At 43.6% G+C, this 26,784-nt stretch overlaps 3 protein-coding genes across 11 annotated transcripts; 2 read left to right on the forward strand and 1 right to left on the reverse strand.

Annotated features, from left to right (window-relative positions):
* The first annotated feature begins 1,096 nt into the window (after positions 1-1,096).
* vwa5b2 (von Willebrand factor A domain containing 5B2) lies at positions 1,097-17,973 on the forward strand. 8 transcript variants are annotated; one of them, XM_028975258.1, is made up of 23 exons: positions 1,108-1,122; positions 1,537-1,584; positions 2,801-2,946; positions 3,255-3,452; positions 4,723-4,948; positions 5,056-5,213; positions 7,163-7,294; positions 7,395-7,519; positions 7,665-7,841; positions 8,645-8,755; positions 9,743-9,945; positions 10,648-10,762; positions 10,969-11,154; positions 11,524-11,743; positions 12,169-12,446; positions 12,943-13,180; positions 14,099-14,389; positions 14,556-14,693; positions 14,768-14,896; positions 14,991-15,041; positions 15,994-16,093; positions 16,293-16,416; positions 16,729-17,972. In XM_028975258.1, the coding sequence occupies exons 3-23, from the start codon at positions 2,808-2,810 to the stop codon at positions 17,404-17,406; spliced, it is 4,017 nt and encodes a 1,338-aa protein (XP_028831091.1). In that variant the 5' UTR covers positions 1,108-1,122; positions 1,537-1,584; positions 2,801-2,807; the 3' UTR covers positions 17,407-17,972. The 8 variants fall into 8 exon arrangements, with proteins under 8 accessions (XP_028831093.1, XP_028831090.1, XP_028831088.1 ...); XM_028975260.1 differs by lacking the exon at positions 1,537-1,584 and having other exon boundaries at positions 1,097-1,126; XM_028975257.1 differs by having other exon boundaries at positions 1,099-1,763; positions 16,308-16,416; positions 16,729-17,973.
* Positions 17,974-18,464: 491 nt separating this feature from the next.
* Positions 18,465-21,578, reverse strand: alg3 (ALG3 alpha-1,3- mannosyltransferase). Its single transcript, XM_028975273.1, has 9 exons — positions 21,382-21,578; positions 20,989-21,088; positions 20,742-20,889; positions 20,435-20,595; positions 20,145-20,265; positions 19,811-20,016; positions 19,601-19,677; positions 19,290-19,434; positions 18,465-19,060 (listed from the first exon to the last, which is right to left on the reverse strand). Exons 1-9 carry the CDS (start codon positions 21,560-21,562, stop codon positions 18,907-18,909), a joined length of 1,293 nt encoding a protein of 430 aa, XP_028831106.1. The 5' UTR covers positions 21,563-21,578; the 3' UTR covers positions 18,465-18,906.
* Positions 21,579-21,903: 325 nt separating this feature from the next.
* mul2 (mitochondrial E3 ubiquitin protein ligase 2) lies at positions 21,904-24,385 on the forward strand. 2 transcript variants are annotated; one of them, XM_028975277.1, is made up of 5 exons: positions 21,904-22,106; positions 22,326-22,473; positions 22,546-22,633; positions 22,799-22,919; positions 23,110-24,385. In XM_028975277.1, exons 2-5 carry the CDS (start codon positions 22,357-22,359, stop codon positions 23,825-23,827), a joined length of 1,044 nt encoding a protein of 347 aa, XP_028831110.1. In that variant the 5' UTR covers positions 21,904-22,106; positions 22,326-22,356; the 3' UTR covers positions 23,828-24,385. The 2 variants fall into 2 exon arrangements, with proteins under 2 accessions (XP_028831110.1, XP_028831109.1); XM_028975276.1 differs by having other exon boundaries at positions 21,905-22,114.
* Positions 24,386-26,784: the final 2,399 nt, after the last annotated feature.

Here is a 26,784-nt window from a genome sequence, read left to right on the forward strand (position 1 = left end):
ATCCCGCAGCTCAATCATCTTTTGTGAAAGTGAAGTGATTGTCATTGTGATACACTGCAGCACAGCACACGGTGACACAACAAAATGTGTCCTCTGCTTTAACCCATCATCCTTGGTGAGCAGTGGGCAGCCATGAAAGGCTCCCTTGCCTGTGAAGCCCTTTTAATGGTTTACAGAGGAAGAACAATGATTTAAAGCATCACCCTCCTTTTAAAGCACCCAGTCTACTATTCAGCATGACAGAATGATCCAATATCCTTAGCCTTGTGCTCCTCAACACTCACTTGTGTTAATGAGAATATCCTGAAATTATTTCAGCAGGTCCTTTTGTGGTAATTCTGAAATGCAAAAAAAAAACAAATGTGTTTTTGGGATTACATTTATTTTCATGGCAAAGAGAGGCTTTCAGATCACTCTTCACAACATTCTCAAAACCTTTGGCCATGAATGTAGACCCTCTCTAGATGGCGCACAATTCCAACAAATGACACTTAAGCGTTTTGTTGAATTCCATGTGTGAGCAAATGGCTAAACATATCATATCTATATTATAAAATGAACACCAAATTCCGAATGTATGTAGTCTGCTGATGATTGTGATGTTTAATGATTTTACACTGAGCACAGTGCTTGTGGTAATACCCTTGACCCTTTCAGATGTGCTATTAAACTGAATTCACTGGTTCACATGATATTTAAATTCAGTTTTCAGAAGTTTATGGGATGTGGCTCGTGTGTTACTCACTTGAACAATCATTCGTTTTGAACAATTTTATTTTTTACTTATTTAGTAAAAATGACTAAATGTACTTATTTACTTTAATCACTTTTTTACGTATGTTTTATTTAGTAAAATAAGAAAACGAACATTTATCATCTCCCCACGGCCGAATTAGTTTCAGAACTGGCCCGTGTTCGTCAGTAAAATTGCTCGTTAGCGGTGACTGATGACGCGGCCCCGACGTCCCCTCCCCGCCTGCGGTTGGTGGGGATGCAGAGGGGCGTGGCCGCCGCTGTCGGGGAGGGGAGGGGAGGGGACCGCGACAAGTTGGGGCTTCTGACCACCGACCAGCCCTCCATCCATCCATCCATCCCGCACAGGGCGGAGAACGAGTCGAGGAAGTAAGTGAGTTGTTGAGCTGTGTTCATTTCTGTCGCAACCTCCGTGCGTCCCAGACACTTTTAATAATCTGTGTTTTTCATTTCTAACTCATACTGCGATTACGAATTGCATTTCCGTTTTAAATGAACCGTGTTTGCTTGTGCAAATTATTACTATCAGACCGACTGCCTGTAAATCATTGCTTTTCAGATGGACTCCCTACTCTAACATCACTGCAGTCACAGTCCATTTACTTTCATATCATTTGTTTTTAAGAATAATAATTTAATTATTTGTGTCGTTAGTAAGTGTCACACATGTAGTGCTGAATTATTTCTTGTGGTTGGCCAAATGTTGCTTTGCACTGCCGATGCCTCATTTAACAAAATGATTTTACAACTGAACTCTCTTCCAACACAATACCTGGACTGGAGACTGGAGACGGTGGTGAGACAGCAGACTTTTTGGTGTATCAGATCTCTGTGAGTCACAGCCCCTATGGGTGATATTCTCATGCCCTTAGTCACTCTGTGTTCTCTCTGTGAGAAGATGGCAACATGCTTCATCACCACACAATCATGAATGATGAAAAATTTTACCCAACCCCTGGATGTACAAGGAGCAATATCTGGAATCAATTTAGAAAAGTACATTTCAGCAGGTGAAATAGTTTTGGGACACTGGTCCTATTTTCCCTGTTTTTGCTTACTTGACTTGATTTTTAACATTATCACATAATTTGTTATCATCTGCCAGACCAATCAGAGTACATATGTTTTGTGGGACATAAAAAACCCCATTACAACTATGTAATCCTGGTTCAGAATACATAACATAAATCATGCATGTGATATATGCAAAAATCACAAAACACCTTCACCCTAAACTTCATGGCTGCTTCTCATAGTTGGGGTCCTAACAGATGAACCCACAGCTTTTTTCATACAAGACACATAATATCAGATATCTGTTTAGTCATGTAACCAAAATGTTGCTTGGGGTTCTTGTTTGATTTTATACCAAATTTGACTCCACTTTATATAATCCAACGTGTCATTTGCCTGGTCCATTTTCACATCTTCCTCTCTGTCTGTGAACATGGTAGCCAGATGGCAGTTGTTGATCTACTTATGCCGAGGTGTATCTAAAAAAGGCCATTACTAGCCCGAGAGCAAACAGCGAGCGAGCGTCGCTGCGATGGGCTGCAATGGGCTGCTCACCGCGCTGTGACAGCCGCCATAAAGCCGCTGCACCTGCACTTTTAATTAAGTCTGTTTTCTTTGGAGTCCTGTCGGCAGAATTTTAATGCTGTAACATGAGAATCACAGTATGATTTCACCTAATTGCAAATAACAAGTAACTCCTAATTTGGTCATGATGCTTGGACAACTGTGAGTTGAGCGTAATCCATGCTGAGTTGACTAGGTTGTTAATGATTGAGCGAGACATTAATGCAGACGCCCTTGTCCCTTAATGGTTGCCTGGCACCAATGGGAGATAGGTGCCCGGTAACCAGAATAAGTGACAGCGGCAGGGGAAGCTTGTGTAAACGAATCTCAGTGTTTGCACTATTTTAGAAATTGCTCACTGTCACCATCAGCATTTTTCTTCCATTGAACAATGTTTTTTTTTAAAGACACAAAATCTGTTGCAATGGAACTGCAGCAATGACATTTGAACCCCTTTTTTCTGATGTAGAGCCAACATGCCCGGCCTCAGAAACAGATCTACCTGGGCACCGTTGCTTTTGAAGTCATCCTGCGTTAAATCCTGTGCTAATGGCTGTTCCCTGGGTGTCAGTGCCCACCTAACATATGCCAACACAGACCCAGAATCAGTCGAGGGTGAGAGCACATGCTTATCTTCTCACAAATCAAGAGTCTTGTTTATTATGATGGCAGTGGACAGATGTTTGGTGAGATACTGCCCTCTGTTTGATGGAGTTTTAATATGCCAGAATATTCCAATATAGTTCTCAAAATTACATTTAATATAATGATTTCACCTCCACTGTATAATTTCATTCAAGATTATTTTTCTTAACATTTGTATTGTTATAATTAAAAAATATATTTATGATGAACAATAATGCCAAATAATGGCATAAAACCAATATAGGGTTTCTGAAGCATCCCTCTCCGGTCCTCTTCAGCCGTTTTTGTGTACCCATTGGGAGAGAAGGAGGTCGTGGTGGGTTTCGAGGCAGTAATCGCAGGAAGGATCATCAACGTTCATATTCAGAGTCGGGGGAAGCTTGAGGACTGCTGTCTGGACTGTGGACTGAATGCCCACTGTGGGAAGGACTGGTGCTGCTGTGGGAACTCCAGTCTGGATGTGCAGTGTGCCAACGGTAAGGTGCACCACACAGACCAGGCACAATACATACGTGAGAACCCCTTCACATTTTGGGTGAAACTGGATTAATAAAAACAAATAACTCAACACCTGATGTTTTTGATTTAAATATTAGATATTAAACTATGTTTGATGTTATCCTGTTATTATTCACTCTCTAACTACAGAGTGCTAAAGATAAAGTGATGAAGTGAAGTGATTGTCACATGTGATACACAGCAGCACAGCACACAGTGCACACAGTGAAATGTGTCCTCTGCATTTAACACATCACCCTGAGTGAGCAGTGGGCAGCCATGACAGGCGCCGGGGGAGCAGTGTGTGGGGACGGTGCTTTGCTCAGTGGCACCTTGGCGGATCAGGATTCGAACCGGCAACCTTCTGATTACGGGGTTGCTTCCTTAACCACTAGGCCACCACTGCCCCCTTGCATTAGGGGTTGCACTTCCTCTCTCACCACATCCATAAACTTTCTACTAGGCCTTCCTCTTTTCCTGCCTGGTAGCTCTATCCTCCGCATCCTTCTAACCCTAACTGATCCTCTAATGCAGTCACTCTTAATCCTGTCCGTCCTAGTCACCCCCAACATAAATGTCAGCATCTTTAACTCTGTCACCTCCAGCTCTGCCTCCTGCCTTTTTATCAGTGCCCTTGTCAACCTATATGTTGTTGCTCTTCTCACTACTGTCTTGTAAACCTTCCCTTTCACCCTTGCTGGTACCTGCCTGTCACAAATCACTCCTGCTACTCTTTTCCACCCATTCCGTCCTGCTTTTATTGTTATCCACGTGTTTAAATGGAAGGAAATTAAAGCCGAAATTTAGATCAAAATATGGTCATTTTTGATATGGTGTTTTCCTGTTCTGTAATCATATGGTTCTCACCACTCAATTTAGGTTATTAATCAAATTTCAAATCTACTAAGAAATGTTCTACTGATCGGTTTTGGGACATTTGCATGTGCACTATGAACATTTTTCTTTCCAGAACTTCTTCAAAGAAGCATACCTTCTGTAGTTAACATAATCAGTATAGCACTGGAGGATGACAGAGAATGGTGTAGGGTCTAAATGGATTTGGCCTTGTGCCTAAACCAACCCTTGCAGTGTAATTGGATGATTTGTGAGTCCCATTAATAAAAACAAAAACAGTTGGCCTTTGCTGAGATGTCTGGTACGCTCTGAGCATTTTATTGGGCTCATTAAAAGCAAGCAGTGAAATAATACAAAAGATGGTTCTGTCTTGACTGATATGTTTTGCTCCAGGGCATCTTGTCCTGGATGAGGACTTGGAGAGAACTGTCTTCTTCGTTGGTACAGGACTCATTGAACCACTGGAAATTGTGTCTGTAACCATAAACACCAGCACAGAGCTCCCCACACTTGACAGTGGAGCAATTCGGATTGTGTTCCCAACAGTCCTGACTCCCATTGTACAGTCCAGGATGGTACCTAACAAAACGGAAAATGGGAGTCGGTCAGATGACAATGGGTATGTAGCAGTCATTGATTTCAATTGGAAAGATAAAACACTTGAATGTTGGTATATTGTGCAAATACAAAGATGAAAAAGCAAAAACTCCCCCCTCCTTCCTTGAGGGCGACCAGCTGCTTTGGCAGTTCTCCTGGCAAACAGGAGCGTCTGCCAGGCTCCAGTCAACATTGTGCCCACACCGTCTTCACCAGTCCTGCTGCCAACCTCTCGCCCTATGAGTTCACCTTCCAGCTGCTGGTCAGGGGGGCTTGTCTGCTTGCTGGTACTGTACTCCACACTCTCTACTCCTCTTCTGCGTGTTCCACTGACACGTGTGCCTGTGATATGTATATAGAACAGGATTACTGAACCTCAAGAAGAAAAGTTCATGTGATGACTAGAAGGAGTGTTGTTTTTAATAATGTAAATTGATAGTGTTTTAGTCATATACAGTTGTAGCTCACTTTATTTTCATTTCAGCTACATACATATTAGACAGTACGTAGTAAAATGAAACAACGTTTCTCTGGAACCCGTGTTTGTCAGTCCAGAGTGGAGAGTCTTCTGTGTTCAGGTGTCTGATGGCTTGTGGAAAGAAGTGAGCAGTGAGGGCCTGAATGATTCAGTACCTTTTTCCAGATGGTAAGAGGGTGAAGAGTGCATGTTAGGGATGTGTAGAGTCCTTCACAATGTTGGTGGTTTTCCGGATGCAGCGTGTGTTGTAAATGTCCATTATGGGGGGAAGACAGACTCCAATGATCTTCTCAGCTGTCCTCACTGTTGGGTCGATGCGGTGCAGGTCCAAAACCAGACAGTGATACAGCTGGTCAGAAAGCTCTTAATATACCAATTACAGAAGGTGGTGAAGATGGGTGGTGGAAGATGGTGGGAGGTTCCTCAGCCTCTGCAGGAAGTAGAGACACTGCTTTGCTTTCGTGGCCGTTGAGCTGGTGATGTTCTCCTCTGGTTTAACACAGAGGAATGTTCAGTGGAGAGTGGTTCCTCCGTTCCATTCTGAAGTCCGTTAGTCGTTACACCTCCTCTCTGTATACTGTCTCATCGTTCTGCTGTCATGTCATCACAATCATGCCATCGGCGAACTTGATGATGTGGTTGGAACTGTGAATTGCTGCACATTCGTGGGTCAGCAGGGTGAACAGCATTGGACTAAGCACACAGGCCTGAGGAGCTCCAGTGTTCAGTGTGGTGGTGCTGGAGATGCTGTTCCCAATCCAGACAGACTGGGGTCTCTCAGTAAGGAAGTCCAAGTTCCAGTTGCAGAGGGAGGTGTTCATGCCCAGCAGGCTCAGTGGCTCCACCCAGCAATGTGTAAACAAGATCTAGTGCATTTTTCCCTCTTGTCACAAAGTCCACATATTGATGAAATTTATGGATGGTGCATGGTTGAAATCTCCATGGATGCTGTGGATGACAATCAATAATAAATAATATTCCTGTATAAACTCTAATCTGATTTCTTTTCATTAGCCTGTTGTTCTTCAACCCTGAGGCTTGATTCAGTGTAAGACACAATTAGCAGTAATTCCAGCAGGTATGAAATACATATTGGCCTGTTTGTCAGAGAGGGAACCCTGACTAACCAGGGTCAGAATGGGGGTGGATGGGTTCATCTTGGGGACAGTTCACAAGCAGCAGCCTGGAAGACAGGAAGAACTAAAGTATTTAATAAAGCTATACTTACCACATGGTCCCTAAGGAGAAGTCACACAGGTTCACAATGTCTGGATTAGAGCATTTCCACTATTATTCATTTATGGTTATCCGGATTGTCCTACATTGTTAACGTTTTATTACATTTTGGCTGTTTGGGCTAAGAAATGACCTTTATATAATAATTTTACTGGTCAGATGGGAAAATGACATTTTGTTTTGTTAAGATGATGTGAAAGTGAAAGTGAAGTGATTGTCATTGTGAAACACAGCACAGCACATGGTGACACAACAAAATGTGTCCTTTGCTTTTAACCATCACCCTTGGTGAGCAGTGGGCAGCCATGACAGGCGCCAGGAGAACAGTGTGTGGGGACGGTGCTTTGCTCAGTGGCACCTCAGTGGTACTTTCTGATTTTGAAGGAATGGTGCAAACATTCCATAGTCGATTCGAAAATGCCAGTAAGCTAAATGGAAGATATAATACTTGTGTAGCTGTGGTCAGATATGGGCTCATGTACTTTGTGGCTGAACTGGATCTTCTCTCTGAATTGCCTCCAGGTTTGGAGAGCCCCACTCATGCCTTACGTGCAGATGCTGACCCCAGTGCCTTGTCTGCCACTGCTACCTACATTACCCTGGCAGAGGAGCACACATATGACCGTCACCTGGAGATTATTCTGCATTTGAGTGGTAAGTAGCGTCTCCATGTGATCTTAGTGCGTCACTTTTTGTCTTTGCTTTTGCTTTGTTACTTAAACTGACTGTATTGGGCAATGGGCTTTTCTAACAGAGCCTCACAGTCCATTGGTTATATTGGAAAAGGGACGACTTAACTTCGGCCAATATGAGCAACAAATCATCGCCCGCCGTGACTTCATTCGCTGTGCTCGAAAGGATGCTGAGCCAGAGAAAAAGGTGAAGCTAAATTTGGCTCTGTGTGTCTGCTTATCTGCAGGTGTCTGTTCTATGTCACTATAATCACCAGACAGGCCGTGAGACCAGTTTCTTTCTCAGTTCCGGGTTAAAAAACATGCAGTGCATGAGTTGTTGCTCTTTTCAGTTGGAGTTTGTGAGGAAACGCTACCATAAGGACATCCTGTGTAACCCGGTGCTGATGCTGAACTTCTGCCCAGACCTGCAGACGGACCCACCAGAGCTGCAGAGAGCCTCCAGAGAACTGCTGTTCCTGATCGACCGGAGCAGCAGCATGACTGTGCAGAACATGAACAGGATCAAGGTGCCTCTTGCCCACCATTATACACATTGCCGCATACGCAACTCAGATGTGACTGGTACCATGGTCCTCAAACTCTTGCCCTTTTGATTGACAAGTGCCTTGACAAGACATGTTTTTAGAATTGTGTAAGTAACTTATAAATTTGGCCCATGGCATGAATTCTCTAATTCACATCATTTTGCAAGACCACATGCAGACCTGCTCCTCTGTCAGTTTTCCTTTTCATCACAAGAGCTAATTCAGCCCACACAGCAAATTAATGTGCAGCATCACATCTCCTGCTTTTATTGGTGAAAGTCAGGCAACAATACTTGTTTGCTCATGTTTGTAATTAAACCATTAAATCATCTCATTACAGCCAGTATAAGCTAATTACTGATAAGTAATAATAATTTCAAATTTACAATTATCTGATTATGGAAACGTATTTGGTCTGAATGTCAGAAACATTGGTCAATCTCTCTGGAGTAAATGTGAAAATATTATTAGTCCAAAGTGTTCACATTGATTTGAAAAAGATAGAAGATATTGTCTAATGAAACACAGATGCTTACTCCTGTGGGCGTATGTGTGCTGACCGCTAACCACCCCCCATTTTAATTGTATGTATAACGGTCTGTGCACTAATGTTTTTGTAAAATGTTAATATTGTAAACTGTGTTAGATCTTAATGAAATGCACTACTATTCCTAATAATAGTGCAATGATGATCATTTAAATAATGAGAAGTTGCATTAACGAGCATCGACTGAAAGTTTTTAATGCTGAACTGAGGGTTGTTGTCCCATCTCTTCTGTCCACAGGAAGGGATGCTGGTGGCCATTAAAAGCCTTCCACCAGCCGCCACGGTCAATATTGTTAGTTTTGCATCTACCATCAAGACTCTTTTCACCTGTAGCAAGCCCTGCTCCAACGTATGTGTCTGCATATACCTCAGCCCACGCTTCCACTTTAATCACCACATTTCATTTAGGGATGCTTCTCCATGACAACGCATGGCCATGGTGTTAGTAGCTTTTAGCTGTTCATCATTATGCCTGGTAATGTTGGTGGCTCGTTTACAACCCCATTTAATAATTTGACAGTGAAATTAAAACTTGTCTTTTATAAATTTAAACGGTCTTTGGTCTGAACTATATTACGCCCCAAGATTAGTAAAATCTGTTGTAAGTTATCACTGTAGCATGTAATTGTGGTGCGTACAACTGAAATCGGACAAGTTTCAGCCACTCAAATCAAATGTAAAGATGGAAGTAGTGGCCTCACATGGTTTGTTTTCCGGCTTATGAAGAAACCTTCCATCCTTGAAGTGTTAATCGCTTCTCAGGTCACCTCACAGGGTTGCCCAGGTAGCAGAGGATCAAATGTACTCAGGTGCAGGGCCTACAAGGACAAACACTGTGTAAAAAACACTGGCAGCCATATGGTGTGTTTCCATGAATGTACAGCATGTTCCTTGCTCCAGTTGGTTTTCTCTTTGTCTTGTTCTTTTTTTTTTTTGTAAACGCAGGTGAAAGCCATGACTGAATATGCATTTATCAGGGGGCTGACAGATTTTAATCAGTCAGCTAGTAGTTCCCTGTATTCTGTCTGTCTGTCTGTCTGTCTGATTGTGGGTAAGAGTGTACAAACACTTTAACAGAAGAGTAAGCCTTGATGTGTAAATTCATTGTTAATTGTTCATTGTTCATTACATATTTCCAATACACATTTTTAGGCATAGAATGTGACTGTGCCAGAATGAGCCCAATTGTCTGTTTTGCCTAATCTATTGTCCATGGATGTAATGTCAAATGGACTAAATAAGTAAAAAGTAAATACCATAAAACATGCAATGGAGATATTGCAAATAAATGTCACAGATGCACAGATGAGTTGTAACATGCATCTTTGTCCTCCAGTCCACTCTGGCACAGGCCTGTGAATTCATCCAGAAGATACGTGCAGACATGGGCAGCACTAACCTGCTCTCTGCCCTGGCCTGGGTTTACCAGCACCCTGCCCATCGCAGCTGCCCTAGGCAGATCTTCATCTTGACGGACAGCTCGGACAGTGGTGTCGGCAAGGTGCTGGAGCTGGTGCGCCGAAACACCTGTGCTGCCAGGTAAACACACCCGAGCACAGACACATGCAGGAGTATCCAAATGGTTGTGATTTGGTGATACCACATGTACTGTGATTAGGTTTTTTATTTGACAAAGTGTGTTTTCTCTGTGTGACAGAAAATATATAGAACACTTTAATAAAGAATATGAAGCGTGAGGCTGGTGTGCGAGATGGAGATGCAGTCTTTTCATAGATGGCAGTGTCAGGCCTCACCCAGTAATCAGACTAAGTGCTCCAGCAGCCGTAGGGACTGCCACGTCCCTTTCCTCCTCCTCCTCTGGGCATAACTGAGAAATCACCCCGCCCATGCTCTTTGGTCACTTTATTACATTTGTATTCCACACAGCAGCCGCTGGCATCGACACAGAGCAGCTTCATACACCAACTGTCGCATTATCCAGTCAAATGCAATTGTTGATGCTGAAAGTGGAGCATTTTTAAGGAGCTGGGGACTGAATTGACCTTCAATTAGCAGAATGCCTTTGATGAGTTACAGGTTTCTCTGGTGAGGGTTGGTGTGGTTTCTGGGGTTAAGTATGAAGTGTCTGCCTTACTTTAAAGGGGCATCTTGAAATAATTTGCATACTTTAATATCCTTTTAATTAAAATATATTTACAGTGAGATAAACTGGCATCCTCCTGTGCACAGTTCAAAATCCTACAAAGAGAAATTTGTACAGTGTGGTTTCATGGGTTTCAGGTGCTTTGGTTTAGGATTGGGCCCACAAGCCTGCAGACGGCTTCTCCTGGGAGTTGCCAGGATGACGGGCGGTAATACAGAGTTCCTCGATGAGGAGGAGAGGCTGCAGCCTAAGGTGAGATAGCGTGCCACCCTCCCCTGCAGGCGGAGAATACAGAGAACATACCTTCTTTCATTTTAATAGGTCGGTCCTGCCGTTCCCTGGACCCACTGTGATCCATGGCATGCATAACTTTGTACAGATCTTATTGAAATGTGCACAACTGGCATTAAATTGTTTTCACGCAGTGACCTCTGCAGATACCTACTGCTTTTCCTCAGCTTATAAAATGCCTGAAGAAAGCACTCGAGCCTGCTCTGACTGATGTTCGCATTGACTGGTATGTGCCCGACAATATGGAGGCTCTGCTTTCACCCAATGAAATCCCTCCACTGTACCCTGGAAACTGTTTGGTTGGCTACTGCACGCTCTACAATGTATCAGCATTCAGAAGCAGGAAAAATGAGGTAATTGCTGCTGATTAATGTTTCCGCCTTGCAACAGTCCATAATGTCCATAATGCCAACTGGCTAGCTGATGCAGACCAAAATGAAATTGACTGTTTTACAGACGTGCTGATGCAATTTAGGATCCTAAGTTGAAAATGAATAACATTCAAATTTGGGTTGGAGTTTGATTTCCTGTTGAAAGTGAAAAACAAGTGAATAAACAATGAACTGTACTCAAAGAGCTGTCAAAAAAACAAGCATGTTTTCTTGGTTCATACATATGATTTATTCATACTTTTGTGGTAATTTTGAAAGACATTGTTTAATATAAAAATGTGTTGGTGTGAATGTGATTTGAAACTGAGCTTGTCTCTCCTTTTTCTTAAGGTTAAACCTCGTACATATAGGGGTCTGTCCCGTGGTTCTGTGGGTTCTGTGTTTGGCCATTCCCAGGACGAGCTCTCTGCACCTTCCATGTGTGAACTGCTGCAACCCCTGGTGCCCCCAGCAGAGGGAGAAGACATGGAGGAGGCCCTGAGAGAAATCTCCAGAGAAATCTCTTCTGAGTTCTCCTGTGCTAGAGCATCCAACACCGCCAGCAATACAGGTAATAAAGAAGATGCCACTGCACAGGTAAGTGTGGTTTTGGAGTAGCTTTGATTCCAGTCAAAACAACGAGGATGTTTTTTCCATACTAGGGGTGTCAAAATGAACACATTTAATATAATTTCACTGAAGTATTAAGACAACTAAAAGTAAACTGAAGTATTGAGACAAATTAATTTCACTGTGTGCACTGTGTGCTGTGCTGCTGTGTATCACAATGACAATCACTTCACTTTACTTAAAGTCGTTTGCTTTTAAATTTATTTGCATATTATTTGCATGCAAAGTCTGTGAAAAAGTACTTGCCTATAATGATTAATTTAATGATTAACAGCCCTAAATAATACTATTGCGTACATAAAAAAATTGCATGGGCCCTATTTGCGCCTGAATCCTGGACTCCCGTTGCATTCTTGCTGTTGACAGGCGTGGAGCTGGATTCGTGCAGTGATGTACTCCGGCGTATTGAGCAGGCCTCGTACATCCAGAAGCAGTATGTCCTGACGCGCTGCTCTCTGAGCAGTGAACGTGGTCTGCCCTCCAGCTCACCCACCTCAGACTCACCAGCCCCTGCCCTGGACACCGGATCTCTGCCCCAAGGCCTGGAGAGGATGGCTCTGCCGGATCATAGGGGCTTCTCGTGCTGGGACTCACCATGGCAACAGATCCCCGTCACAGATACTGTTGAAGTCAGCAATACAAAGGTTATCAAGTGGGATGAACTGATAAATGATAGAGGTCCTTTTTATACAGATTTATTGATGATGACAGGCAGCAAGCAATGGTTGCTGTAATCTAGAAGTAATCTTAGACAGAACTGTATTGTGCATCTTCTGCACTCCATGGCCACTTCTGTATCTGTATATAACAAAATACTTGAGATATTTTTGCTGATTTCCATGATGCTTTAATAGGGTTTTTTGTAAATATGAAACAAACAACATCTTATCAAGGTGTTAGTAAAATGTATGTATTATAACAGTGGGGTGGTAGTAGCATAGAGGGTAACACACTAGCCTATGAACCGCCTATCAAACCCCACTGATTACCATTGTGTCCCTGAGCAAGACACTTAACCCTGAGTGTCTCCAGTCCCTGTAACTACTGATTGTAAGTCGCTCTGGATAAGGGCATCTGATAAATGCTGTAAATGTTAATGTAAAAATACTATTTTTATGTGTTTGTGAACGTATTCTGCAGACTGGGAGGGTGTTGGACAGAGAGGAGTCACGAATCAAGCAGAGGGCTCTGGCGCGCTGTGCTCTGTCTGCACGCAGCTTCTCTTCTCCACAAGGGGAACTGGACATGCACCGGCTGCGGCGCGCTCTGGAGAAGGTGTCCTTCGACCAGGCCATTGGAGGGAGGCTGGAAGAGAGTGACAATGAACTGCAGCCAAGTCCAAGACAAGGGCTGAGCCGCCGGAGCCTCACTGATTCCAGTATTTTTGTTTGCACATAAAGTACAAACTCATACAACAAATCAGTCAATCAGTAACACAAGCACATACAGGGCACTATTTTCAAACTGGCAGTGTGTGCAGCGCTACGTACTAATTGTGGGGCTTGTTTGCTGGTTTAAGGTCAAAGACATTCTCAGGATTTGCATAAATACATATCCAAGAAAAAAACACTTACTAGTTCTTTGCATTTGAAGTAAAAAAAAGTCTGCTTGTAATTTTTTCATTCACCTAGAAGATGAATGAAGATTAAGTGATTATCACATGTGATACACAGCAGCACAGCACACAGTGAAATTTTGTCCTCTGCATTTAACCCATCACCCTTGGTGAGCAGTGGGCAGCCTGGGGAGCAGTGCATGGGGACGGTGCTTTGCTCAGTGGCACCTCAGTGGTACCTTGGCGGATCGGGTTTCGAACCGGCAACCTTCTGATTACAGGGCCACTTCCTAAACCGCTAGGCCACCACTGCCCCTAAATGAAGTGGTGGTCTATTGACTAAGGACCAAAATCTATCACTCGAGGTGACATTAAGCCAAAATGAATTAGGAAGTGCTGAAATTTCACAACTACTATTTCCACACATCTAAGCAGTGTGAGGGGCAGTGGTGGCCTAGCAGTTCAGGAAGAGGAATCCTGAACTTCCAAGGCGCCACTGCTCACTAAGGCTGATCTGTGTATCACAGTCACAAAAACAATCACGTTCATGTCCATCTTTCTCTCAGAAACATCAATATGTTGTATATATCAATCAGACTCTAAATCTAAGAGTTTATACTGCAAGATATGCACTAAATTATGTACATTCATACAATTTGCTGGCCTCATATGCTCATATATTGACCCCATTTACAGTATGCACATTCATGCTTTTGTGTATACACTGCCCCTTTCTCCCAGATGGTCTGTTGTTCCCCGCCTCTCCTCTGGACTGGGACAGCTTTGCTGATCCTGAGAGCCTGTTTTCAGCAGCATCCGCAGAACAAACCCAGTGCCGCTCCCTCATCCATGGTCTGCTTGGGGGGAGACCAGTGTCCTGGGAGGTTACTGTGGATCTGAGCCCACTCTGGACCCCTGAAGAACCTCAAACAGCCCCTGAAACCTGGACAGAGATTGTGCACCATCTGACTGCTCGCTCTGTCATTCGAGACTATGAGAACATGGCAGAGAAAGAATCAGATATTGAGCATGGTGAGTGTAGTTTAATAGATTTCCTATCTTTATTATCTTTATTCCATAGCAGGATGCATGGAATGTGTGCTTATGAACTGTTTTTAAATTTGTCTCCATCTGGTGGCCCTGACTGAATATGCGTTTCTAAATGTATAAAACAGTACTTTTAAATTGCTGTCCTTAGGGCCAGCGAAGCGGCACAGAATGAGAGCCATCCAGACCAGTAAGAGCTGCAACATTGTCTGCATGTACACCTGCTTCACTGCTTCCGACAGCAGCGCCAACAAGGGACCTGTTGAAAGCACAGAACAGCGCAGCTCAGGTACTGAAAGAGCTACTACACCTGCTGATGGCAATTTTTTTTACTGTTTCATACATCCTCCGGTACTGTGGAAGGATTGCGTTTCAGGGCTAGGCACAGTTCCCACTCCAGCAGCCTGAAACAGAAGCTGCATTCGGTGGGTCTCGGTCGCAGGCCATCCAGCCGGGACAGTGAAGACCTGGAGGACACAATCACATCCGCAGGTAGATCACTGTAGAGAATTTACACCAAATCTGTGCAGTTATGAATGATTTATATGTATGAGGTGTATTAATAAGGACTTCTCAATTTCTCTAGACAGAGATGATACACCAGCATCTCCCAGCAGTCTGACCTCTTGGGACAGCAGTGAGTAGCCCTACACAATTTTTTTTTTTTTTTTTTTGATCACTACTTGCCAAATATTAAAAATGAATAAACAGACCTCAAGCCATCTATTTAAAACAGTGTCGCCAGTTATGGAACAAGACCATGTAATCTGCTGCAGCTTTCAAAATGTGTGCCACATCAGAGCACGTTGATAAGGGTGTTATATTAAGTCCGCACTTGATATTGTGCAACATTCATTTACAAATATGGCAACACAGGATAGTTGCTAACAACATCATGTACAAACTTACACTACACTACACTACACACTTAATATAGTTTTCTTGGAATGTACAGAAATATTGCTTCTGTTAAAGATCAAAATAGTCCAAATAAACACGTTGTGTATTATATGAGCATCATGCCTCCTCATGTATACATTTACATTTGTTACAAAGTTTATCAGAGGCCTCTATCCAGAGTGACTTACAGTCAATAGTTACAGGGACAGTCTCCCCTGGAGACACTCAGTGAGACACAGGTGTCTTGCTCAGGGACACAATGTCAGGAAGTGGGGTTTGAACCTGTGGCTTTGTGGTCTTCTGGTTTGTGGGCAAATGTCCACTAGGATACTACCACCCCACCTCCACTACGTTAACTGATACACAGCCTTCAGCCCTGGATCCAAATAAACCTTGAAAAAATCCCCACACTAGTAGATTAAAGAAATAACAAACTATTATTGCATTCATATTTTTATCACTACTGCCTCCTGCCTAGAGGGCACTTTAAAAGGCATGGACCCTTCTTTCAATATTCTTTATTTATAGGTCTGTTTGCCTTTCAGGCAAGGATATGTTTGGGAAGGATTGTCTCTTCTGGAGAATTTAATTTATACATTTTATTTCATAATCTATGATGAGAGGGAATCACAGTGATGTGATGTAGCCAGGGGAAGATGTTCTGAAGTGTTCTAACAGTACTGTCTCAGGTACAGGGCCCAGCGTGCATCCGGCCAGCCCTTCCTCCAGCTCCACCCGCTCTCAGCGCTCAGTCGAGAGTCGGTATGTGGAGAGCTTCTTTGGATCCAGGTGAGATAAGTGTAATGCAGGATTTCACTCATTTTCTGTACATATAAAACTTACAAATGTGCTTCATATGGCCTGAAAAATTATTAATTCAGAGATTGTTCAAATCTCTGAATACCTGTGTTCACTATTACACCCTAAATAACAGTTACACCCCTGTACAAGTACCTTCTGTTAAAATGCTCCACTGTGTAACGCTCAGGTTTAATCTGGGCAGACTGATGTCCACCACTGCTTCAGGCAGACAGGTTCCACTGAAGCCCCACTGCCTGTCTGCAGAAGCAGAGAAACACTCAGCGGTTGAGACCCCTGACTACCTGCCACTGGTGAGTACACATCTGCTGCAGAAAAACCATATGACCAGTGAAACGAAGGCGCAGAAGTGGATCTAATTCTCAAGGATGAACCTGCTGATGCCCTATGGTTCACAGGCTGAGGCTGATGGAAAAGAACGTCAGACTAAAGTTTGCTGTAATACAAGTTTTAAATAATATGTTTTAAAAAGCTTGTAGACTCTGTAAATAAAATGGAAATGAAATGCAACTGAAGAACTGAACTGAAGAAGGAACTTCCAACTAAGAGCTGAGTCAGGTCTCATGGTCTTCTCATGCTGACATTCCCTGCATTTCTCTGTAAAGGTACACCTCCAGTTGGCTTCTGGAGCCTTCTGCCTGACAGAGTCCTATTCCGAGTGCATCCAAATCCCCCTAGAGCGCCTCAAGAGGGCATCTCCGTACACCAGCCACCGCAGCAGCCTGAGCCCACCCTTCTGCTCTACCTCTCCCCCAGCCAGCTCCACCAACCTCAGACCCAGTGCTCTGTCCAGCCCAAATGACAACCCGTCACCAAATTGTGGCCAGAGTCCTCATAGACCCAGCCTGCGGCACCGCCCCCAGCGCCCAGACCATGACACTGCACTCTCAGACCCCCTCAGCTCTGAAGAAGGATCTCACGAGCAGCTGGGAGGGGGTCCCCAGGCGGACAGCGGCCGGGGTTCAGAGACAGACATATTCGAGAGGTCCTCACTGGACGCTGTGGAACAGTCAGATGAGCAGCTCACCCAGCTGGATGTGGAGGGTTCGAGCTGGGCTACAGCTGTGGCCCTGGCTTGGCTGGAGCACCGCTGTGCTGGGTTTTTTGTGGAGTGGGAGCTGATCGCAGCCAAGGCGGACTTCTGGCTGCGCTGTCAACAGCTTCCTGAGGGTCTGGATCTGGCGGGGCTGAAGGCGGCTGCCAGGCAGCTTTTCCTGCTGTTGCGTCACTGGGATGAGAACATCCAGCTTAACATGCTCTGCTACAACCCAAACAACATGTGACTGGTTTCTTCATTACTGCCAACACACAAAGTTCTACATTTCCTGCTACTGCAACCCAGGAGGCGTCAGAGGGACTCAAACTGGTCTGTGATTGTAAATCTAATCATTAAATTATTCATTTTTGTAAATATGGTCAAATCTAGCAAATAAAATTAGTCACTGAGATTTTTCTTCAGTTCTTACAGTCTCATCCTCCCTACACGCCATATAGTGACTAAAGACACCAAAACCTGAGCATGTGTCTGCTAAACCTGAGAATCAAACACCAAATTAGTAGCTCTTCAACATAGCATTGCTATTCCAATCAAACTGCCTCTCATTGGCTACAATCCTACATTCCTGATTCAGAAGACTAGAGAAAATTACTCCTGGAATCCAGAAAACCATGGCCAATTATTCCTGGTTTCTACACTAGCAGCATTATGTCAGCTGTTCTCTTAAGACCTTTTAGATAATTTTTCTTTTACTTCCAAAAATGTGCATTGAATGTCTGGTTTTAAAACTTGTTTATTTCATTGGAATGCTCCATTTAAGTCCAGTTGGCTTTTCTTTACCTTCAAATAAAACAGAACTCTGAACCAACATGTACCCTGAGTCATGCATTCATTCCAATCGACAGTCCTGGCCTTTCTGAATGGGTGGATTCCAATTTCAACTTTCCCGAAAATGTTCTGGTTTGGATTGGTTGCTTGTAAATCTTTAGAATATGTATAGATTTGAGCAGATATGATACTTCTTCAACTCTACTCTTCAGTAAGTGAAAGAAAGCTTGTTTAGTTGTAAATTTATATTTATCTGATACAAAAACGACGTACACAGTGGTGCAGCAGTTAGTGATGTGGCCTCACAGCAAGGTTGTGAGTTCACATCCTGGCTCAGACTTTGTGTGTTTAGTGTAGTGTGCATGCTCTCCCCCTGCTGCAGAAGGGTTCCTCTGGGTTTTTCTGCAACCCTGATTATGACTTAACAGATATGAAATGTATGTGGATGAAAGAAAAACAAGGAAAGTTAAAAAAAAAAAAAAAAAAAAATCAAATTTTTATTACAATGTTGTCAACTTACAAATAGTACCATAACTGTGGTCTAACAAAATAATCTTAGTCTTTTGCTCTGTGCTCACAAAATGGAAGCAATGGCCTAAAGCACATTTTCACAAAAACAAACAGTAAATAGGAGATTTCCTATTTACTGAAGGCTTTATATTCAGCACACATGGACAAAGCCTTTAAGAAAAGGTCAAATTTAATCTAAAATGATAGTTGTTTTTAATATCTCTTTTTCCCCACAATATGCCAGAATGGTCCAAAAACCTGCCAGACATACTATTTTGGAGCTGAAACACTGCACACTGGTCTAAGAAGACTGGCGTTTTCCATCAAATTCATCCACCTGTTGCTGTGCACCCTGACCCCTGTGGGGTTAGCGCCACCATGGCCTGGACAGGAAAGGGTACTTTGCTGCCCCTCCTCCAGTGGCTGGAAGGCCCAGTTTGCGGTGAGCTCACTGTCGCTTGCCTTTTTCTTGGGCCGGTGGTGTGGGGTTAAACCACAGGCACAGCAGGATAACAAGGTGGCAGACATGCAGGGAGGCAGAGCTGTAGTTGGTGGATGGGTAGGTGTTCCACGACAATTCGATAAGACCCAAGATCAAAACCCTTCGGCAAAACAATAACAGAAAACAGTCAGTTAATGTTAAACTTAATTCAGTATTATTAAGCACATATTAGTGTACACAATTACCTACTAATGCAAAATCATCAATTTGAGAATTAATTCATATGAAACTGTTTGCAATGGACACTATTTTCGTGCCACTCCTTATATATAAAGATATAATTGTGTCACAAATTAAGACAACATTAACATGTATGCTCCAGGTCTTACCGGAGCAGGTGGGCCATCTTCCGAACCCCTCCACTCCACAGCAGGTAAGGAAGCGTGTGGAAGTACCAAACGTAGAACTGATAGTGTAACGAGCGACTAAAACACATACCGATGAAGTTGGAGGTAAAGAGAACAAGCACTATACGTGAGTGGAGGTCAAGGACTGAACAACACTTTGAAACAACAAACTACATAAATTCACACAATGGACTTTCAGGGACAAACACCATGCTCTACCATCCAATTTAACAAGTCAGTCGAGTTGTTTCAAGTTTTGTGGGTTATAGTTGGAGTGAACGCTGAAAGGATATGATCTGAAGTGAGTTTCTGAGCAGGTTGGATCCTCTGGGCAGGGTCCTTCAGCAGACCCCACATGCTCTCTCCAGGCCTGGAGCATACAACAATCAAATATTAAGCCTTTTACACAGCTGCAGGACCCCAAAACTAAACAGTCACATGCACATTAAATAATGACTACTACTACACAAACCACAACGTGAATAATGGTGGTTCACGCTCACCTCTTCCATCTCTTCCAAGCAAACAGTGCCAGGGTGAAAATGTGAGCAAGCAGCAGTGTCAGGTGAAAGTATCGGCTAAGGAAAAGCCACTCAGGCAGAAAACGCCAGTTCACAGTCCATTTGAAGAGGAATTGACGGCCCAGATCAAATGCGCGGCTCACATAGCCAATGGGGTTCTCCAGGAGGAACGGCAATCCCAACAGCAGCTGTTATTGACAGAATAAGACAGTCTGAGGTAGAGATTCCATATTAAAATAATTCTCACATTCCACACATAAATACATTCCCATTTATGCTGTGTTTAAATTAGCTGATATCTTACAAAAACAATGACCTGAATAACAGCGCAGAGTAAAAGTTTAGGCAGAGTCCTCAGCAGACCAAACTCTGTTAGCAGGAGGAAGAGGAGGCCAGGAGCGAAGAGGAGCACATTCATTTTCACGGACACAGCTAAACTGTCCACAAGACAGGAGAAAACAAAGATCAAAATGTAAATACACAGGCATGAAGTGTAAGACACTTACCTAGAATTCACACACTGAAAAATAGCTAGGTGTGTCAACTTGATAAAGACAGGTCAAGCCTTTAAAATACCTCTATTCCGATCTAGATGTGGAGACTTGCCTGTACAGGACACAGCCCAGTGTCCAGCGGCCAGCCAAGAAGAGGTTGACTGCACCAAAGAGCAGCATCATTGCCACCGGGTCATTGAAGAGCCGCAGGACAAATATCGAGTGGATGCGATAAGAGGCACAGCACACGAAAAAGAACACATATGGAGGAACCTACAAAAACGTTTCAGGAGTGTCCAGAAAATAAGAAAAAAAGCACAATTATTCAGAGAGGATTAAAAAAAAAAAAAAAAAAACAATAAATGAACTGTGTTGGTATTAACTGCAAGTAAATGATCTGTTTGGTAAAAATGACGTACCTTCCTGGTGCGGTGGTAGATGTGAAATACACACAGCAGTGTGATCAAGTAGAATGCAGCAAACAGGTACTGCCCGAGACGGACGTTCACTCCATGGTCTGTGATGTAGTAAAGTGCCGTGAAGATGTACACAAAACCAGCTGGGTACCTGGAAAAGAACAACAACAATAGAACACGTTACGTTACAGCCAAGCACGTTAGAACACATCACTGCTGAGAAATGTATGTATCAAGTGTACAAACTTACACTAAAGGACCGGTGTCTCCTTTCAGTCGTGTGTAGTCGTAAGTTCCATTGATGACGCCTTCCACCTCATCCATGTAGGCTTTCCAATCAATTTCTGTATCTGTGAAATACATTCAAAGCACATTTAATGATACAGATGGCATGTAACTTGTTATCTATTTTACAGAATTATATGCATGGAGATTATTGAAAATAATGGCACGTTGAGTGTGATGTAGCCATGACCGTTATATACTACAGATTATACTATTACTCGTCCATTATCAAAAGTTAAGATGCCTGTGCTAAACAGAAGCTCTCTCGGGTTTATGTGTTGTTATTATTATGGGATGCGCCGGGAACATGACAGCAACTGCGCTAGTTTGCAGTGCTGGCTAAAATTAGCCAACTTACAAGCAACTTTCTGAATGACCCATACGTTGACTCCAATTTCCAGGAACCACAGAACAGCGGCGACTAGGAATGTGTACTCCGCTTTGAACAAAATTAGATGCTTGTCCTGCCATATTGAGCGAAGGGTGGCCCACAGCCGGGAGGGAGAAGCAGCGAGCCTCTTCTTCCCGACTCCTGCCATTTCGGTGTGCTGCGAGGGCGCTGAGCTCCACGCGTACTGCTATTAAGGTTGCCAGATATTAGCCTTCGATTCATGCCAAATACCCAGTCAAAGCCAAAAGGTAGCAAAGCTAAGTAGCAACTGCATGTCGTGTCTATGTCCCACACCTTTCAACAGTTTTTTAAAAGACTCATGATCATCAGAAGTCAATCAAATATTCTTCCTCATGGAAATAAAACAATTTTCATTAATAGGTCGAAAGAAATTACAGTCTGGCAACAACCACAAACGGACGGCATTGGGCAGAAGGCTTGTCGACTAATCACGTGATTCGCGCAGAGCGTTGCACGTGACCAAAACAGTTCAAACACAACGTCAAGGAAGCGCAAGGACAGCGCAGGCCCACGTGGACGTGGTATTGTTGACAGGACGGCAGTTCGTCTGCGCAGATCTGTGTGAACTCTGCGCTACTCCGAGTCGTCGAGAGCGAAAGGGGAACGACGCACTCGTGACAATTTTGTGAGACGGACCTTCATTTTTTTTAAACAAACGAGACGAAACACAGGTAACTAAGTGAGTATTACGTCGCCGCGTCAATAGTTTAGGTAACTAATGTCGGGCTGCCATGTTACACGTGACTCGTGATTTGTATTTCAGACAGACCCTGTCTCCAAGTATTCGCAATTTTTACATGGACTTACAATTCAGCTATTGATCAGTTATTGATTTCATATAGTGATCAATGAGATGTTTTTATTTGATCTCATCTCTCTCGTTTCCGCAGCGTAACTGTTAAAGAGTGAGGTGAACTGAGGATGGAGTTCTGCTCCATCAGGTCTTTGGAGGCGGTGTGCCTGGGCTCCAGTCTGGGGCTCGCAGGACTCTTTTACTACATCTACAGGAACAAGAGGAAAACCGTGGACAAGCTCAATGTCGGTGTTTTAATTCCCCGGCGGGAGATCAAGAAACCCGTGTAAATGCCTCTCACTTCTCTCGTTTTTCAGGAGGCGCCTCAGTTAGCTGTGGACGGAGAGTTGGTGAACCTTTTGAATCAGACCCCTGGGAAGTGCCTTCAGTATGTTGTTATTGAAGGTAATTGACCTTGTTAAGAGGGCATTAACAATGACCTCATGGCCGACTCATGTGACAGAATTACACCTGGATTAAGTTCTGTCATGTTGCAGATGTCATGTGCTCATGTGCGTGTTTTATGTGTCCAGAGTTTCTCCTGATCATTTGCTCTGTTTGGGTGGACAGGGGCGGTGCAGCCGGTAGGAGAGCCGCTGAGGAGTCAGTTCCAGGAGGGCACGGTTGGAGTTATAGAGAAGCTTGTTTTACAAGAACATAAGCTGGTGTGGAACAGCTTCGCACGCACTTGGTAGGCATGCAGGGATTTATTCTAGATGAACGTGATCACGGCCTCCAAGCATGACAGGCAAATTAGCAGCGCTTTATTTTACATTCAGATTGATGCACTAGTGATTATGACATTCTCGAACGCTCTATCTTACACGGCGCCTCTGTGATGTTACTCATGGTTTCTCAATATTTTTTCTTTATAATTTCAGGACAGATAGTGAGCGTGTTCTTCATCAGCGTGTCAATGCCGTGCCTTTCAATATCGTGGGCTCGGACCAGGCTGTGGTGCGGGTGCTGTGCCCCTTGGAGGCCACAGGCCTCAAGATGGAGATCATTCATGAGAAGTTCCACCAGGCCAATTTCGGCTTCACCGACATCATAGGCCAGTACCTGAGCGGTGAGAAGCCTAAAGGTCAACTAGAGACAGAAGAGATGCTGAAGGTGGGCGCCACCCTGACTGGGGTTGGTGAGCTCATCCTGGACACAGACCGGATAGTGAAGCTGCGGCCGCCCAGTAACGGCGCAGAGTACTTCCTGAGCACGTCAGACTTCGAAGCCCTGCGTCTGGAGCAGGAGGGCGAAGTGATGGTGTGGCGGGTGCTTGCTTCTGTCTGTGCACTTGTGGGCGTGGCTGCAGTGTTGTGGGTGGCACGGCGCTACTACCGCACGCTGCAGGAGAAGTGGGAAATGGATCGGCTGAGAAGGGAGTTTAGGAGGATAAGTGAAGAGGTGGACGACGGACGAAGCGCAGGCGAGGAGCCCCTGGAGAACAGCTGTGTGATCTGCCTCAGTAACCCACGCAGCTGCGTGCTGCTGGACTGTGGTCATGTATGCTGCTGCTTCAGCTGCTACCAGGCTCTTCCTCAGCCAACGTGTCCCATCTGCAGGCAGAACATCCGCAGGGTGGTGCCTCTGTACCAGGCATGAACATCTTTTCAGAAATTCAAATGTAGTTAGGGACATTCTGATGTTGACTTAATTTCTCATGGTCATATTTTTTGGGAGCACCTCCAGCAGCTATGTGGGAAAATGTTATGTAAATTATAAGATTATTTTTTTAATATTCAAGTAAAGTAAGTGGTAAATTTTGAAGCTATTCACGTAACTGAAATAAAAATGCATATAATTCATATGAGGAGGACAGTGAGCTCAGATCCGGAGTATGGATGAATGCACACCCCCCTCCTCATACTTAAGTGCTTTATTCTGAATGACAGGACAGCAGTAGAGAAAAGGACATATAAGGTGCATACTGTAGACTCATAAAGACATGTTTACACACACACTCATGCACATATACACTCATGCACATATACAGATGCATGTGTGGAACAGGCACTTATGTCAGTGACCAGTTCATTCATTAATTGAATCAATTATATTGGGCACCACTGGCACATTTTTTCTGTGAAATTTTAGACTATGAAAAAACAGTTATGTTAATGTAACTTTATGTAAGGAATGAAAATAAAGAACATTCTACCATTTTTTGTTCATTATTGAACTCAACACATCATATGAACTCAACACATCTCACACAGAAACTTCAATGTAATAAAATGAATGAAAAGAAAATTACTTATATGACAAATAATTTAATTTATCCAGCAGTTATCCCAAAAGCCTGCAGCAAAATTAAGCTGTAGTGACTTCGTTGCATGGAAATTAAGACATTATGCACAATGTATGTACTTTGCCTATGAGCCAGAGTACCACATAGTCACTTACTACCATTGTGTCCTGAGCAAGACACTTAATTCCGAGTTGCTCCAGGGGGACTGTCCCTGTAACTACTGATCCCCTCGTTCTAAATAAGGGCATCTGATAAATGTAAATGTATTTACATAATATATTTAGCGTAAATAACAAAGCACAGTTCTGCTCAGTAACAACTTGAAAAGCTATTTCTGTTACCTTTGATTGAGAGAGGCAGAGGGTGGAATGGAAATCCACTGCACGACAGAAAAAGAACCACTTTTCCCCCCTAGGAGGTGCTGGACGGAGGGGGGTCTGTGAAGAGCAGGTGGGGCTGTAGTCGGGGTTCCTGGCTGCCATAAATCACCACTTTAAGGTCAGGAGAGGTCAGGAGGGGCCAAGTGTTACTCAGCAACAGCTGCAGCTTCCCTGGCAGCAGCTGACCGCTGCCTGTTTTCCACCACATTCAACTAGGAATAGGAATTTTATTGGCAGCAGTGCTTTTTATGCCCTGTTTATTTTAAAATGCTAAATTAAATTAAACTATAAACATAAAACCTAGCAGACGGTGTTGATTCTGTAGTTAAAAAAATATCCAGTAGGTGGCGCAAGTTGCTAGTATGTCTAATTTGTACAAACTAAAGGTTTTGGGTGTTGAGGGATTGAGTGGAAATTGTCCCGGTTCTGCACTGCAATACACAGTCAGACCAGCACCTATGGGCCTGTGCAAGCAGCACACACACTGCCAAAATGACATAAATATCTTGAACAAGATTTGCAATATAAGTTTAACGTAATGCGAAAAACAGCATAAACATTATAGACAGGATGTGAAAATACAAAGACAGGCTAAGGAAACATAGTACAGTCCCTAACAAATGGCCGCAAATGTTTCTGTGCAAAACGAAACTGTCAAAAAGTATTCTAATGTTCAAAGCTTGGTAAAGCTCATTGAGTCCATTTTTGCAAAGACATAAGTGTTGTCGCCTTGACATATGAGCTTCACTTATAACTAATAATGGATCTATTATGTCTCAGGCATGTATAAAAAGAACCCCAGTTCACTAGACCTTCACATCAACTGCAACTAGACCTCTGCAAACATGCCTGAGATTAACCCTGAGACTAAAGTGTTGATTATCACTGCTGATGTGGCAGACACCTTCAATGTGTCTCAGCGTCAAGTACAGAGGATAAAAAAGATTTGAAGAGACTGGAGACGTTTTTCACAAGCCCAGGTCAGGCAGACTCCACAAGACAACTGCTCGAGAGGACCGTTTGTTGGCTCGAAAATCCAAGGCCAGCCCATGTTCCACTGCAGCAGAGCTCCACGAGACCTGGTCACCTGAAGTCCCTGTGACAACGAGAACAGTTTGTCGGATTCTGTCTTGAAATGGCCTCCATGGTTGAATCAGTGCCCAGAATCCAGCACTGAACAAATGACAAACCGTGTGGCATTTGCCAAGGCCAACAGCTTGCTAAAAAGATGGCAGAAGGAAGATTTTTCAGATGAATCTTCTGTTAAATTTTCTGCAGCAGGATGGTGCTCCATCACATACTTCCATCTCCACATCAAAGTTCCTTAAGGCGAAGAAGATCAAGATGCTCCAGGATTGGCCAGCCCAGTCACCAGACATGAACATCATTGAGCATGTGTGGGGTAGGATAAAAGAGGTCACATGGAAGACGAAACCAAAGAATATTGATGAACAAGACTGCTTTCTTTGCTATTCCTGATGACTTCATCAATAAATTGTATGAATCCTTGCCAAACCGCATGGATGCAGTCCTTCAAGTCATACAGGATATTAAGTTTGGATCTCACAGCACAACTACTTCATTGGCTGACAAAGTGTTTAATTTCTGTATTGGCGACAAAACTTTTGTCTTGCAAAAATGTGACCGTTCTGTCTTTTGTCAGGGACTGTAAACCCACCCAGTGTGCAGGAAAAACAAGATGTGTGTATTTTTAGCATAAAGGTGACATATGGACAGTAAGGACAGTACGGGGAGGAGGGGGGAGCCAGAGGTGACTGAGGAGTCAGGCAGTTTGGGACAAACAAGGAATTACCTAGAAAAACACTGGCCTCATGGGTGAGTGTTGTTTCTCGCTCCACCCACGATTTTCCACGATTCAGAAGTGGGGTCCATGGATAATATCCAGCTTCTCTGGTTCCTACTGGAAACTA

This window comes from Denticeps clupeoides, chromosome 4 (assembly GCF_900700375.1).
Source record: "Denticeps clupeoides chromosome 4, fDenClu1.1, whole genome shotgun sequence".
Classification (NCBI taxonomy): Eukaryota; Metazoa; Chordata; class Actinopteri; order Clupeiformes; family Denticipitidae; genus Denticeps; species Denticeps clupeoides.

Coding starts and splice junctions, on each gene's coding strand:
- vwa5b2 (XM_028975255.1), top strand. CDS start 1,660: ATGCTTCATCACCACACAATCATGAATGATGAAAAATTTTACCCAACC. Junction 7,295..7,394: donor GATTATTCTGCATTTGAGTG/GTAAGTAGCGTC, acceptor CTTTTCTAACAG/AGCCTCACAGTCCATTGGTT. Junction 7,520..7,664: donor ATGCTGAGCCAGAGAAAAAG/GTGAAGCTAAAT, acceptor TGCTCTTTTCAG/TTGGAGTTTGTGAGGAAACG.
- alg3 (XM_028975273.1), bottom strand. CDS start 21,562: ATGGCAGGAGTCGGGAAGAAGAGGCTCGCTGCTTCTCCCTCCCGGCTG. Junction 20,266..20,434: donor CTGGGCTGTGTCCTGTACAG/GCAAGTCTCCAC, acceptor TCTTGTGGACAG/TTTAGCTGTGTCCGTGAAAA. Junction 19,435..19,600: donor TCAGAAACTCACTTCAGATC/ATATCCTTTCAG, acceptor ACCTCCACTCAC/GTATAGTGCTTGTTCTCTTT.
- mul2 (XM_028975277.1), top strand. CDS start 22,357: ATGGAGTTCTGCTCCATCAGGTCTTTGGAGGCGGTGTGCCTGGGCTCC. Junction 22,634..22,798: donor TCAGTATGTTGTTATTGAAG/GTAATTGACCTT, acceptor TTGGGTGGACAG/GGGCGGTGCAGCCGGTAGGA. Junction 22,920..23,109: donor AACAGCTTCGCACGCACTTG/GTAGGCATGCAG, acceptor TTATAATTTCAG/GACAGATAGTGAGCGTGTTC.